Source organism: Otolemur garnettii, unplaced genomic scaffold, assembly GCF_000181295.1.
Source record: "Otolemur garnettii isolate 467f Iridium unplaced genomic scaffold, OtoGar3 scaffold00165, whole genome shotgun sequence".
NCBI lineage: Eukaryota > Metazoa > Chordata > Mammalia > Primates > Galagidae > Otolemur > Otolemur garnettii.
In genome coordinates this window covers 1,391,036-1,406,595 of record NW_003852560.1, presented here as the reverse complement: position 1 = coordinate 1,406,595, position 15,560 = coordinate 1,391,036, and the positions used below count along the sequence as shown (strand labels likewise).

The following is a 15,560-nucleotide window of genomic DNA, read 5'->3' as shown; positions in this document are numbered from 1 at the left end:
CCTCCTCTTCCTGGTGTGGGAATACCCCCTCCTCCTCCTCTTCCTGGTACTGGGATACCTCCTCCTCCCCCTCTTCCAGGAACAGGAATACCTCCTCTTCCCAGTATTGGGATACCCCCCGCCCCTCCTCTCCCCAGTACTGGAATACCCCCTCCCCCTCCTCTTCCTGGTATAGCAATACCACTCCCTCCTCCTCTTCCTGGTACTGGGATACCTCCTCCTCCCCCTCTTCCAGGAATGGGAATACCACCTCCCCCACCCCTTCCAGGAACAGGAATACCTCCTCCCCCACCTCTTCCTGGTATGGGGATACCCCCACCACCTCCTCTTCCTGGTATGGAGATACCCCCTCCACCTCCTCTTCCTGGTATGGGGATACCCCCTGCACCTCCTCTTCTTGGTATGGGAATACCTCCTCCCCCACCTCTTCCTGGTATGGGGATACCCCCACCACCTCCTCTTCCTGGTATGGGGATACCCCCACCACCTCCTCTTCCTGGTATGGGGATACCCCCACCACCTCCTCTTCCTGGTATGGGAATACCTCCTCCTCCCCCTCTCCCAGGAACAGGAATCCCTCCTCCCCCACCTCTACCTGGAGTGGGTATACCTCCTCCCCCTCCTCTGCCAGGTGTGGGGATTCTGCCTGCTCCAGGTTCCCCTCTCCCTTCTCTTCCACCTGGGGCAGGAGTCCCCCCACCTCCACCACCCCCTCTGCTTCCTGGATCAGGTCCTCCATTCCCCCCGCAAGTTGGCAGTAGCACTTTATCGACACCACAGGTGTGTGGATTTCTTCCTCCTCCGTTGACATCTGGCTTGTTTGGACTAGGGATGAATCAGGACAAAGGGACTCGGAAGCAGCCAATAGAGCCTTGCTGCCCAATGAAACCCCTTTACTGGACGAGAATTCAACTACACAGTAAAAGGTAACATGAGAGCGAGCTCGTCTTTGCACGGTTTGTCAGTACGAGGGCAGAATTTTACCTTAAAACTCTTGGGAAAATGGCAGCGTATTTTTGTAAGCACAGGTCTAAAACTTGTCTGTAGATTTTTTTTACATCAATGTCAAGCAATTTGCCATTTAAGATTTTGGGCTTTTCTTCAAAGGGGTAAAGCAAATGGCTCGTGTATCAGTGTATAAGACACGCATATACCCATCTGTAAAGTTATTGACATGTATCTTAAAGATAGGTGGATCTATTTTTCTTAGCATGCGTACTCTGTTATCTAGTTGTAAGACTTTACTCATCTCCAAATCCAATTGAAAGTATGTTTATATTCTCGCAGAACACAGGTGAGGACACAGGTGCAGAGAGACAGCTTTAGCTAGATTATTTTCCATATGAAAATCTACTCTTTGCTTTTACTACTTAAATTCCTATTTCTGACAAACAACTTAAAAATATAAAACTTCGTAGGAGAGCGACCGCTGCATATATCCTTTAAAGCAGCGGTTCTCAACCTTCCTAATGCTGTGATGTGTTTTCATTGTTACAAAGGGGTCCCGACCCACAGGTTGAGAACTGCTCCTTTAAAGGCATAGGCCTGCCTCGCTGTTCCATCTTGTGGTCTTCAGAATCATACTGTCTACATGAAAGTACACATCTGTATACCAGAGGATGTGCATAGGTTATATGCAAATAGGCCATCATTTCATGTAAGGATCAAAATCCTTGGTGTAGGGGAGATTCTGGAACCCATTCCCCATGTATATACTAAGGAACTACTGTGGAAAAATTGTATGACATAATAAACTTAATTTGAAAAGTTTGGTTAAAAAAGAGAGAGAGAAGAAAATACACATCTATACCCCAGGAATGAGATAATTTAGTTTTGAGAATTTCATGGTACCTCTGTAGATGACTTCAGACATAATGTGAAGTCATAAAAGCATATTTTGGAATGATCACTGTAAAAGAATACTTTCTTGGGGGCAATGGTACACGCCTGTAGTTCCAGCTTACTTGGGAGGCTGAGGCGAGAGGCTCACTTGAGCCCAGGAGTTGGTGGCTACAGTGAGCTATAATCGTGTCAGTGCATTCCAGCCTGGGTGACAGAACAAGACTCTGTCTGAACAAAACAAAAACTCCTTTCCACCAGTCACCCTAGTTGTGTATTATTTCTCCACGCCTTGTCCATAGTCTGCTTTCCCCCTGAGACAGTGTTGTGGGATGTGGTGGTGGGAGGAAGAAATGTACTTGAACCCTCACTGGTCTTTCTTGTTCTAACTTTTCATGATCCCTTGAATTTCCTTTGCCTGTTGTGGCCTGCATTTAGAAACAAGGTATTTCCCAGGCTAATTTTATTTCCTATGTTAATTTTATCTTCAGTAAATCATATCAGGGGACAAGAATCTACCTATCCTGACCACTTCGGAGTTTGCATTTCATTCTCTGTGTTGTTTCCATCTCACGTCTATGCTGATAAATGATTTTAACCTGTGCCCCCGACTCATTTTCTCCAGACACATAATCGGAAGTTCTTTTGTTATTGTTGCTTTGCTTTCTAAAAATGCCTTTACCCTTTGTGGGTGGTATTACACAAATCTGTACTCATAGATGGTGATGGGAGGTGGGGGGGGAGGGAGGATGCAATCATGGAAATGCATATTTTTTTAACCTACGAATAAGCTACCAGGTTAATAAAGCAAGTTGGGGTTTTGTGACATCAAGCATTTCTGGCCTTCACAGCCAATCCTGAGGTAGGGTTTTCTTTTATGTTTTTGTACAGTGAATTGATAACTAAAAATTCCTGAGAATTCTTAGAGGTTTCATTCTGCGTATACAGGTGGCATTTTAATGTTCTCCTTAGGTTAATAAAACAAATGGTGATAAAGGGCATTTTTTCCTCTTCATCTGTCTCCCTTTTCTCTCCCTTTCTACATTTGCCTCCCCCTCCCTTGGTTCCTTCCGCCTTTATGTTATACTTGCCATACTGGAGTTTAGTTGGACAGCCCTTTCATTGTTCCTTTGCTTAATTTTAGAGACTCCAGTCCTTCACTTATTTGGGAAAAAATTGAAGAGCCATCCATAGATTGTCACGAATTGGAGGAATTATTTTCTAAAACCGATGTAAAGGAGAGAAAGAAACCCATTTCTGATACTATCTCAAAAACGAAGGCTAAACAGGTGAGTGTTCTCGTGCTTTCTGAATTTGGACAGTATTTCTGGCACGCGTGTAAACTAGAAGGGCTCTGAGAGAGTTTCCAGGCTGCTTACACCTCTGCGGACCACACACGGATAGCACAGTTAGAATTTTAGAACACGTGGTTAAGGAAGACTAGTTCAAGTAGAATCACTTGTGATCATCTCCCTCAAGTGATAATGCTCTTTTATTTGTAACTTCATAATACGTATTTCCAAAATCGCAGTCATTGCTTCTTTTCAGAACTAGTTGTCTGAAAATAAATTTTCTCTTGGTTCAAGTCCATCTCAGTGCGAGTATGGATGGGAAGAAAGGAAAGAGAGAGCAAAGAAAAATAAGCAAGGATTCCACTCTTAGTAACTGCTAATGCATTTGGTATTTTGTTGCATTATAACTGAAGTGCATGCTGGTAGAATCCAGCTACTCAACTCTGTACTTGACATATGGAAGGAAATCTCATATCCATTCCTAACTTCTCCATGCCTTGTTAGATCTTTGATTTAATCTGCAACACTTAATTCAGAAAAAAGTAAGCCTGGCGCATTTCAAGAGAAAACATTTCCAAGCAACATTTTTCAACTGATGTATTCGTTGGACTTGATAATAAAAGGATGTTGTTATAAGTTGTTCAAGACTGTCATTCAGGAAGGTGTAGTAAAACCCTGCTAATGAGCTCCAGATAGAAGAAATTACTATTGGTGCCCATCTTTTACCCTGAAATGGGGAGTGGCTACACTTCCTAACTTTTACAAGGTGGTAGGTAAGAGTCCATGGAGGCAAAGGAATGGCAAACAGCTCGGTCTTGGGAGGAGAGGAGGGGGAAATGAGGCCAGGGTCTCCAGTGTTCCCCTCGCCCAATCTGCTCAGATAAGTGCCAAGTAATGGGGTGATGCCTTGAGTTTTTGCCTCTGATCTCAACGTTGTAGCTGGGTGATGATGCAGAATTGTTTCCTTTGATACTTATTTCAAAGCAGACAAGTCACACTGGATGGACACTGCCAAATACAGCCAGGAAGAGATGGATTAGAAGGGGACAGGCAGACCCCTGGAACCCATAGTGGGCTGGGCGGGCTGGCTGACCTGGCTCAACGTAGGCATTTCATCAATCTCAGAATAATGCAAACCTAAACTTCATGCAGTTGCATTGTGCAGGACCATTTTTCACATTGCAGCTGGTTGCTGGTGACCATAGATCAGTAACGGTAGTAATTGAGATGGGGCCTGGCCCATTGTGGGCACTCAATGAATATTCGTTAACTTAATAAACCAGATGGCTGAGGGAGGAGGACTCTACCAATATCAGTCAATAGGCCCAGTAGTGATTAAACACCAGAAAATCATTTGTGTAATAATAATTAGTAAGTCCCAGGTGACAATGTTAAGAGGATCGAAGGTAGACAGAGAACCACGTTTTCTCTGGCAGAGATAAATATTTTAAAAACCTTTTCCATGGGAAATTTGAGTTATACCGAGGCTGAGTCATCATATCTCTTCTTATAGATTTTATAAGGAATAGAACAGCTGTCTGAGCAAGGTATATGTGTGGAGAGTTACAAACATCAAGGAGGGCCAGGCAGCCAGAATTGTCACTTGAAAAACAGGCATGGGACATCTCTTGTCCAGAGACTGTATATTCCAAAATCAAACCATACCTTTCCCAGCTCCCAGCAACCCACCTTTTTATTTTTCTCCCCTAAGAGACTACAGATAAAGCAGATATCTCCCAGTCGCCTGACACTGAGGATTCTATGTTCTATTTGACATAGTATTCAGCGTGTAACTTACTGAAATACGATTTGTGTCTAAATCCTCAAAACTTTGAATTAAATGGGTTGGCATGAGGTGGCATCTTTGCATATCAACAGTGCATCTGTGGGGAGCATCACCTCAACATAATCACCTCCCTCTGTCCCTCAGTCATTAAGGCGAGAGACTTTTCCAATGTGGTCATTTGCACTTATCGGTGGTGAGGCTACCCTTGACCTTCAACTTCCAACAGGGCTTATGGAACGGACTCCATCAGGAGTTCTGATCAGCTTGTTCAGTAACTGTTCCACCTGGGGTTTAATACTTAGCTCTGCACTTCAGGTTTGTTTTTAGAGAGATAAAAGATGTTTTTTTTTTTCCTCCGCTAGAGAAAAATCATCGCAGAGTGATATGTTACCAAAGAAACTTGGTTTTATTTAACTTCATTATATTTGGAAGGAAAAATCTATCTGTTCCATTTACTTGAGACATTTAACATTTTATTTAAGGAAAGTATATTTTCAGGATACGTGCAGATCTTCTTCTTATGGGAAATGTATACTGATTATATGTGCAGACATTTTGGTAGCTCATAATTCATTTCCTGTAAAATTAATAGCCTTTAATGCTGTGGCTTATGTTTATGGAGGTAGTTCAAGCAATTCTTCTTATATACAATGGAAGCTGGAAGTTCTGTTTTTCTTTAAATATTTAAAAATAGCCAAATAATTTTTCTGTGATCTGTCTTCTTGAAAGTAGGACTGTTGTTGAATGCACTGGCATTTTACGAGGTGCCTGGGCTGTTTTTACTGTCATGGCAGAGACATTTTCAGCATGGTAACAGAGGATTCTTCAGCTAGGCACATTGCCGTTTGGCATGAGGAGAAAGAAGGTTATTTTCTCTGGACACTCAGACAAATAGTAATGTTGAAAAGCTTGTATTTCTAAATCTCTTTTCCTACTGGGACCTTAAGACAAAGCATTTTGTGTATTTCGTTCATGGAATGTGTATTGAAGTTTGTTTTGTAATGATTTCTTCATTTATCTTCCTTGGTTTTGAAGTATTAAATGTAAGATCGGCTGAGAAGGTTTTGAAGTTTTATCAGACATATGAGTATGACCCTTTTACATCGGAATTGTTTAGTAACCTGCAAACTTAAAATAATGACAATACCAAGTCTGTCTCTTGAGGAATAAAGAGGAAAAAGAAGAAAAAGCAACCCTCACTTCAAGCCCGGGTTGAAACATTGATGCACATCCACACTTGCCTGATTTTAAGGAAGTCTCTAGAGCCAGTAAACATTTGGTTCAGTCTCTTCTCTATTTTCAGAGTAATTCATGATTATTAATGTTGATAATGATCATAAGTCACCTCAGGAACTTTGGTGACCAAATAATATTGAATTAATTTTAACCCAAGTTTTTGTGCGCGAAAATGAGAGTATTCACTTTGGAATGATTTTGATAATAAGGATTGGCCGCGAAAGTTTCTAGGCTGGGTGTGGTAGCTCACATCTGTAATCCTAGCACTTTGGGAGACTGAGGCAGGAGGATTACAAAGCCAGAGTTTGCAACCAGTTGAGCACTAACAAGACCCCTATCTCTGCAAAAACTAGAAAACATTCGCCAGGTATGGTGGTGAGCACCTGTAGACTCAGCTACTCAGGAGGCTGGGGCAGGAGGATCACTGGATCCTCAGGAGGCTGGGGCAGGAGGAGCTTAGGAATTTGAGGTTGCTGTGAGCTGTGGTGACGCCATGGGAATCTAGCTCAGGTGGCAGAATGAGACCCTGTCCCCTCCCCCCCCAAAAGAGTCTGGTTAATCCTGTGTCAAATGAAATCATAAGGGAATATGACTTGGTAAACATGATAGTAGCCGTAATTATGACAGCAGCAGTAATAATAATCACGGAAACCACAAGGTATATTGAATCAGTGCAGTTACTTCTCATGGATCAGTTGTTGTTTTTAGCATTCATATCAAGTCATTTAATCCTCTTACTCCCATCAGATGGGTACCATAATCCTCAATTCATAGTACAGAAGACTGAGGTAAAGGAATTCAACCATGTTCCTAAGCTGGTAAGAGGCTGTGCCCAAGTACAGGTTCAGACTCCAGCCATCTGGCTCCAGAGCCTCTGTTCTCCTAATTAAATCATAGTAATGGATGTGACACATTTCATATGAGTCTAAGTACAGTATTTTGTTTATATGGAGACTAAAACATATACTTTAAAGAAAGAATTTGAGGCTTGGCACCCATAGCTCAGTGGTTAGGGCACTGGCCACGTGCACTGGGGCTGGCGGGTTCAAGTCCAGCCTGGGCCTGCTAAACAACAATGACAACTACAACAAAAAAATAGCCGGGTGTTGTGGGTGCCTATAGTCCCAGCTACTCAGGAGGCTGAGGCAAGAGAATTGCTTGGGCCCAAAAGTGTGAGGTTGCTGTGAGCTGTGATGCCATGGCGCTCTACCCAGGGTGACATGGTAAGACTGTCTCAAAAAAAAAAAAAAAGAAGAATTTGAATTTGTATTGGTTTTCATATCTGATCAATGTTTACATGACTTCAGTTACTCTTAGATTATATGTGAAGACACTTTTAAAACCTTTTTAGTCTTTTCACAGTTATGACAAACCCATAAACTGTGATGCCACCGAACATGACATTTGCCCAGTTAAATAAAAGTTTATCTGATCCATGTGAGCTTTAGACACAAAAGCTTCTGTAAGCAGTAAAAAGAAGGGCCATTTTTCTTGTGTGTCATATAAATATTGGTTAGAAACAGACAACCACCGTGGTGAAACCTCACCAATGTCAAGTGATGATACTTTTTATTCACCCTAGGACACAAAAAGAACTATCTTTGTAAAATATCCCTTAAGTAAATAATGGCTCATCGTGCTTGAAGGAACATGTTACTTACAATGTACATTTGCATACAGAAGTTCATAAGGAGTAAGAATCTGTCTGATTTTTTAAAGTACATAACTGACATTTGCCTAACCATTTGATGTGACACAAAAGAATCTCTTCCTGGGTTTCTTCTCTTTATCAGATTCGAATGCTTTGCCCAAAGAATGGGAGAGAGACACTATTTACGATGGTTAAATGCTTGGTAGGTTTCAGCCTCTGGAAAGACGATTAAAAAAAATAGATAGCTAAATATACTACTTATTATATAAGGGTAGGTAATGAAAGGACTCTTTAGAATTCACATTTATTACAGACGTAAATTTTAAGGAATTTGGTAGAATGTTCAGTCTTTCCAGTATGCTTGATGACTTAATGATAAAAAAAGCCTTGTGTGTGTGTGTGTGTGTGTGTGTGTTGTAAAAATGTGTGATAACAGGGAGAAAAGGAGCATCCATCATTCAGCTTCTCTTATTTGGGAGTATGTAGTGTAATACCTCTAAATGTCCTTACACGAGACAGTAATTGCCCTTAAAAGGCTTCTTATCATGTTAGGGAATTTGGGAGAATGTGTGTGCTGCTCTTCAGGTATTGACTGGCCCTGGATTATTCACTGCTATGAAAAGGAAGAAGAGGTTATACTATATATGCTATCTGTGAATCTTTGCATCAGATTTATTCATTTACTGAACATATTTATTTTTAGATTCTATGTTTAGATTTTATGTTTTATCATGATCAGTAGAAATTCAGCATCTGCAGTGTGGCAAGCTAATCTGAGTGGTACAAGTCTAGCTTCTTGAAATGGTGTTAATTTCTCCAGTGTAGCTGGCAAGGCTGTGTTTTGGTTGCTTTCAACAGTTCTGTTAGTCTTCTAAAATATCTACAACACCAAATATCTTATAATAGGACAATTTAGATTTGTTTGGGGGACACACAATAAGCATTTGATACTTTGTATCTTTTAACATCTGCTTTCAATAGAACACATTCCCCTTGCAAGCCTTTAAAATGTATTTACGTAGAAAACCACATCAAAATAATGAAGCTATAATTAGACAAACATAGGTTTTGGGGGAATCTGGCTTTGTTTTAGATGTTGAAGGATTTATTACGTTTTGAAGATGTTATTCCTATAACTATTTGTAGAGTATAGCCAATCAATTCCAAGAATGAAACCTCTGTTTTAAAATTTTCTTGGCTCCTAAAAAATTATTTTTTATAAATCCACCAACATAGTGAAAAGAAAATATAATTAAGCTAATGATCCTTGACCTTCCTAGATTATATATTAGGGAAATTCTATTTGATTAGTCATACCATGGAAGTGCATAAAATTTAATAACGCTGAAGGTTAATTCTCTTAGACTTTATATTCATGTACTATGATGGTATTAAGATTTTCTTGGACTAGATGGGATGGCTGGGATGTTGTGTTTGTTGATTTGTTATGTTTATTTTGATACATCAGGATTGAAGAGAGAGCATTAGAGGAGAATATATATTCTATTTGGAACACCCGGCATGGAGGCATGTGCTTGTAGTCCCACCTACTTAGGAGGTTGAAGATAGAGGGTCACTTGAACCCAGAAGTTGAAGGCTTCAGGGCACTGTTACCCCACCCGCGAGTAGCCATTGCACTCCAGCACCAGCCTACCCAGGCTGGAGTGCAAGACCTCATCTCTAAAAATAAATTTTTTTTTAATTCTGTTTGAAGCAGATGATGGGAAAACATTATCTTGCTACTGCCAATGCAGAGTGGAGCTGCTATTGCAGAGAGCCCTAGAACACTAGAAAGAGTGAGGTGTCTTTAGTTTTGCCGGAGAAGCTACGCAGTAGAAGTACTGGTCACACTGGAGCACCTACATTGATGGCCGCAGACGTCCATTCATTCAGCAGATACAGCAGAGGGAAAAAGTGAAATACACCAGTGAGGGCACAGAGGTTCTCCAGAGGGCTGATTTACTACAGAACAGCCCAAGAGAAACAGTATAGAGTAATTCGAGGGACGCTACTGGAATAATCCTTAGGTTCCACACTGTATACTAGAGACATTAAGAACTGTGGGTGGTCAGGAGTTGAACGGAGTATGTAGGCTGGACTTGGGATAAGGCCTGTGTGGAGGAGATGTGACTTGAAGTGGGCCTTGAAGAATTTATTTGGGCTTAGCTATGTAGGAAGGATTAAGGGGTGGTTTTTGAGAACAACACCGTGAGCAAAGATTTCCTTACAGCTTATTTAAAACCGTAGTAAATCAGTCATCGTTTGTAGCTGGCTTTCCCTGGGAGCTCCTGTCTGAGAGTCTCAAGAATGTAGATCATTTGTATTCATTTCCCTTAGCTGAGTGTGTTTCTTTCCCATCCTCCTTTGGGTTTGCCATATTAGACGTAAGTGTGAGAATTGAATTTAGATAATTGGACCCAATGTTTATTTTGTTAGCATGGTATGAAAGAGTTGAATGTACATTTCTTTACCATGGACAGTGAGAGGACTTTGGATAACCCCAGAGCAAAAGAGGATTTTATTCGTTATTTGGCTTGTATAGTCACAATTATGACAGCTCCCAGGACACTGGGGACGTTGGTCTGATTATTCACACCCTAATTCAGTGAGGCCTATACTGAGAAATGGCTGTGATTATTTGAGACCACAAGTTTAAGATGTGAAAAAAAAAACTGTTATTATTTATGCCTGTAGTATTTTTAAATTTAAAACTTTGTTTAGATTGGATTATAAGCTGTTTCTTTTTCAAAAATACGTCTGTAATGGAAGATTTTGAACCTTTCTCCTTAATTTTCTTTGTCAAATATTAGCATACGAATCTTTAAAATCGCTTGATTTATAACTCAAAACTATCCGAAGTATTACTTTTGTTTGGAAGTGGGCCTTCCAGAATGACAGAATGAGAAACTTTTCTTTCTAGCATAACAACAATTTAACTGGTAGAAATTATGACCAAAAAAATCATTTTCAGTTTCTGGAAATCGTCCTATGAGAATATAGGAATTGGAGAAATGGTCATTTGAGAAAATCCTCTAAGAACTCAGTAAGAATAGTGGAAATCTGTGATAATTGAGCCACAACCTACTTCCCCACCAGCCTCTGCCAACTCGGGTCTACCCTGGACGGGTGGAGCTGAAAAGACATCTCTGTCTTTCTGTAACTCTGCCTGTAGCTGTGGTTTCACCCCAGGATGGGCAGAATAACACGTTTTAAAAAGAACAACTTTAAACAGCAACAAAAGAGCTGTAGAGATTAGCTATACCAGGGTCATACAAAATAAACTTTAAAGAATGTTACTGGAGATAGAGAAAGACATTTCATATTGAAAGGAGGATCTAAAAGGAAGGTAGTGCAGTTAGTTATTGGCCTACCTGAGAACAGAGTCCCAAAGTGCGTGAAGCAAAAACTAACAGAATTCAAGAGAGGAGTCAACAGTAATATTTGGAGGCTTCAATAGCCCATCTTCAATAATGCATAGAACAGTTAGGCAGATCAACAAGGAAATGGAAAAATTGAACAGCAGTATAATAAAATAGACCAAAACCACCAATAAAATGTTCTGCTCAATCGCAGAAGAATATAGGTACTTCTTAAACATACATAGAACATTCTAAAAATAAGACTTAATAAATTTAAAGGGGTTGAAGTGTAAATAAATTTGTTACTTTTTTTTTTTTTTTTTGCAGTTTTTGACTGGAGCTATTTTCTTGAGATGTGACTTTTATTTGGGTTGTTAATTTGTGATCTTCTGACTTTGTAATGTAGGCGTATAAGTCTATGAATTTTCCCCTTAGGACTGCTTTTCCTGAATCCCATAGATTTTGAGAGTGGGTAACCCATTTGTCATATAGTTTGAGGAATCTTTTTTTTTTTTACGGGTACAACAATCAAGTTTATTTAATTTCTGCTTTGTGTCATTTAGTCTAAACTATTAAGGCCATTAAAGGATTTTATATAAGTGAACCACACACAAGCAAACCAATGTTCAATAATAGATATCATTACCAATTCTTGGCAACTTATTATTGGAAAGCCTGTGTTCATTAAAACAGGTGATATAAAGACAATATTCAGGTTCTAACTGAGAAAAATGTATAAACCATTAGCTGCGAAGTATCCCTTAATAATTTAAAGACTGGAGTATACCCTTCTTGTATCACAGAACAACTTTTCAATTATACATCATCTCAACTAGCTTATGAATTTTTTTTTTACATATACATGTGTTTATTAAGTTTCCACTTTCTGCCTTCACAAAATTAAAAAGGCTTAAAATTTAATAACCATAACAATGTTTAAATAAGGACTAGAAACAAAAACCTCGTAAATAACGAATGAAGATTGATTGCTGCATTGAAATATTAAGCAATAATGATAATAATGCAAAGAAAGTAACGTTCACGTTGTCAAATAAGAGTATGACTATTATAGAATGCTTTGACTCTGAGGTTCAGTATGGAGTCATCAATTAACTTATTATTTTCCCAAAGTCTCAAAAAATAAACAACTCATATTTATAAATAAAAACAGATCATGCCAAATCTTATAGACAATAGAAAAAGAATAATTCAAAATCATTCTACTTAATCTAGATACGCCTAACATTAAAATTGGAGAAAATATATTATTATAAAGGGGAAATTACAAACATATTTCACTTATAAGTGAGGATACAATATCCTAAACAACATATTAACAGGTTGAATTAAAAATTAATGTTTAAGTAATGTACTTTGGTCAAAATTAAATCCAATTTATGTGAAAATTAATCACTATTTTCTTTTCATTACTTTTTTTTTTCTTCTTTTCCTTTCCCTCAGCCCCTCCCTCCTCCTCTGTCTGGTCTCCCCTTCCCCCATGCCCCACCGTGTCATTAATTGTCCTCATATCAAAGTTGAATACTAGAATTCATACTTCTCCATTCCTGTGATGCTTCACTAAGATAGAAATCTTTTTTTTTTTTTTTTGTGGCAGTTTTTGGGCCAGGGCTGGGTTTGAACCCACCATATGGGGCCAGCGCCCTACCCCTTTGAGCCATAGGCACTGCTCCGGTATGAATTTTTTAAATTACATCTTAATTTCATCATTGACCTAGAGATAGTTTAGCAGCCTGTTGTTTAATTTCCATAAATTGTGTAGATTTGAGTGTTTCTCTTAGAATTGATTTCTAGTTTTGTTCCACTGTGGGCTGAGACATACAAGACATGATTTTTGTTTTTTTGTTTTTTTTTTTTTTAATTTGCTAAGACATGCTTTGTGTCCTAAGATATGCTCAGTCTTGGAGAATATCCCATGTGCTCATGAAAAGAATGTATATTCAGTAGTTTTTGGATAGAATATTCTGTATCTATCAGGTCCATTAATTCTAGCGTCCTTTTTAAGTCCAGTAGTTATGTATTGTTGTTTTTGCTTTGATGATGTGTTTAGCTCTGTCTGTGGCATGTTGAATTTCCTAGCTATTATGATGTTGCTGTTTATCTCTGGCACTACTGGGAAAGTTTTCCCAGATAATTTGCTCTAATAGATTTGCCATGGTTTTTGATTTTTCCTCTTCTGCTTCTGGGATACTTATGATCCCTGTATTAATTCAATTCATATAGTCCCATATTTCTCTGAACAATTGCTTTTTTTCTTCTTTATTCTCTTTTCTGCATCTTTGAATGACTGGATTTGCTCAAGAGCCTTGTCTTTAAGCTCTGAGATTCATTCTTCTGTGTAGTTTAGCCTGTTGTGAAGCTTTCTGCTGTATTATGAAATTCTGTAAATAATTTTTATTTCTTTAAGTTAGTTCTGTTATATCCTTTCTCATGTTGTCTAGTTCTTTAGTGACATTTTTTATTTTTCATTGATGTCCTGAAATTTTTTTTTTGTTTTGTCTTATTTTTCTTGGTTTTCAACTTTCTCTTGAAATTCATTTATTTGTCATCATACTCTAAATTCCATTTCTGACATTTGGACATTTTCTTTTTAGTCTGGGTCTATTGACATAGATCCACTGTGATCTTTTGGGGGTGTTAAACTCTTTTGTATTTTCATGTTAACAGAGTTCTTTTGCTGGTTTCTTCTCATCTGGTTCCTTTTCTCTCAGCTCTGATAGTATTATAGTGTACATGTTATCCTTTGCTGCAAACTTACTACTTAGTGAAGAACTCTGGAAGCTTGACCTGACAGGTGAGGGATGGGTGCATTGAGAGCCTGTAATGTAGGTGTTTTGCTTTGTCCCATTTTCCTTTGATTGTTACAGTTTAAGCTGTGTAGAGAGGTAGGTTTTTCCCTAGCCTGATGTTGGAAGCTTGAGTGGGGTCTGGGTGAGACCGTCTCCACACATGCTAGTGTTATAGGGGATTGCTCTTTCTGAATCTCCCCAGGGGTGACAGTGACAGCTGGGTGAAACTATCTAGGCAGTGGTCATCAATGTCTGGACTGTATCTTTGCTTGTACTAAGTCCAGGTGAAACTTTAATAAATTTAAAATGATTGCTAGTATAGTGGCTCATACTTGTAATCTTAGCACTTTGCGAGGCTGAGGCAGGAAGATTGATCAATGCCAAGAGTTGAAGACCAGGTTGAGCAATGTAATGGAACTCTGTCTCTACAAGAAATTGAAAAATCAGCTGTAGTAGTACATGCCTGAATTCCCAGCCACTTGGGAGACTGAGGCAGGAGGATCACTTTAGGTCAATAGCTTCAAGTTGGGCAAAAGATTTGAATAGATGTTTCTCTAAAGAATTATACCACTGGCCAATAAGCATATGAAAATATATTTAACATTAAAGAAATGAAAATCAAAACCATAGTGCAACCCTACTTAACATGTGCTGAGATGGCTGTAATCAAAAAGGAAGATGATAACTAGTATGATGTGGAGAAACTGGAACCCTTCATATATACTACTCATGGGAATGTAACAATGGTGCAGCCATTTGGATTTCAATGAGAATTCCAAGTCTTAGCCTACTTATCTACATATTTACCAATAAACATTTATTTTTCACAGGGGAAAGTAAGTGTTTTTCTGGTAGCACTAGTAACCCATAGAGTAATTATGATTTCAGTCCATAATTTTGTAGTTGAGTAATATTTTTTTCAAGCTCAAAAAAACTTAAACTTTTGTTCCCCCTAAAAGTACATGGTCTGAAGTATAAGCTATTTTTAACTTAAAGAACAATATGGTTTTAAAGAGAAGAGTCCATTAAAGGAGAATTGTAGACCTTTTTGCTTTGCTGTTGATAAAGAGACTGAAAATCTATGGGCTGTGATTTTTCTCTGTAGAAGTGTGTGCTCTGGGAATATAATTAAAATCACTTTAGAAGCTAGACTGGCCTTGTAGCCAATGGATTTGGACAAGGTCACCAGCAACCCCCAGAGGATAGATTTTCTGTGTTCATGGAGGTTACCTCTGCTGTTGGTTTAACATTTTGACTGTAAATTGTTTTATTGGCCATTTTGATGAAAGTTTTAACTAATCTCTCTTCTCTCAATTCCTCATATAGGAAAGAGAATTAAAAGCAAAATCTTAGGACCTCTGCATTTTTAACTTTTATCTTGAACAGATGTGTGGTAAAGGAGATTTGCATTATTGAACTTAAATTGAAATGTATAAGTTAAAATTGGCCTGTCCCCTTCTCCCCTCTCCCCTTCTACCTCCCTCCTTCTCTCCCTTCATCCTTCTCTCCTTTCTTCTTTCCCTTTTCTCTTTCCTCTCTTTCCTCTCTCCTTCCTCTCTCTTTCCTCTCCCCTTCCTCTCCCCTTCCTCT

At 38.9% G+C, this 15,560-nt stretch overlaps 1 protein-coding gene across 1 annotated transcript in view; it reads left to right on the top strand.

Moving 5' to 3' along the window:
- Positions 1–15,560, top strand: part of FMN2 (formin 2) — a 332,811-nt gene that overhangs the window by 115,923 nt on the left and 201,328 nt on the right. Inside the window, 2 exon segments of the mRNA XM_023519245.1 lie at positions 1–926; positions 2,984–3,128. The exon segment at positions 1–926 is cut by the window's left edge and continues 19 nt beyond it. Coding sequence (XP_023375013.1) covers positions 1–926; positions 2,984–3,128 — 1,071 coding nt within the window.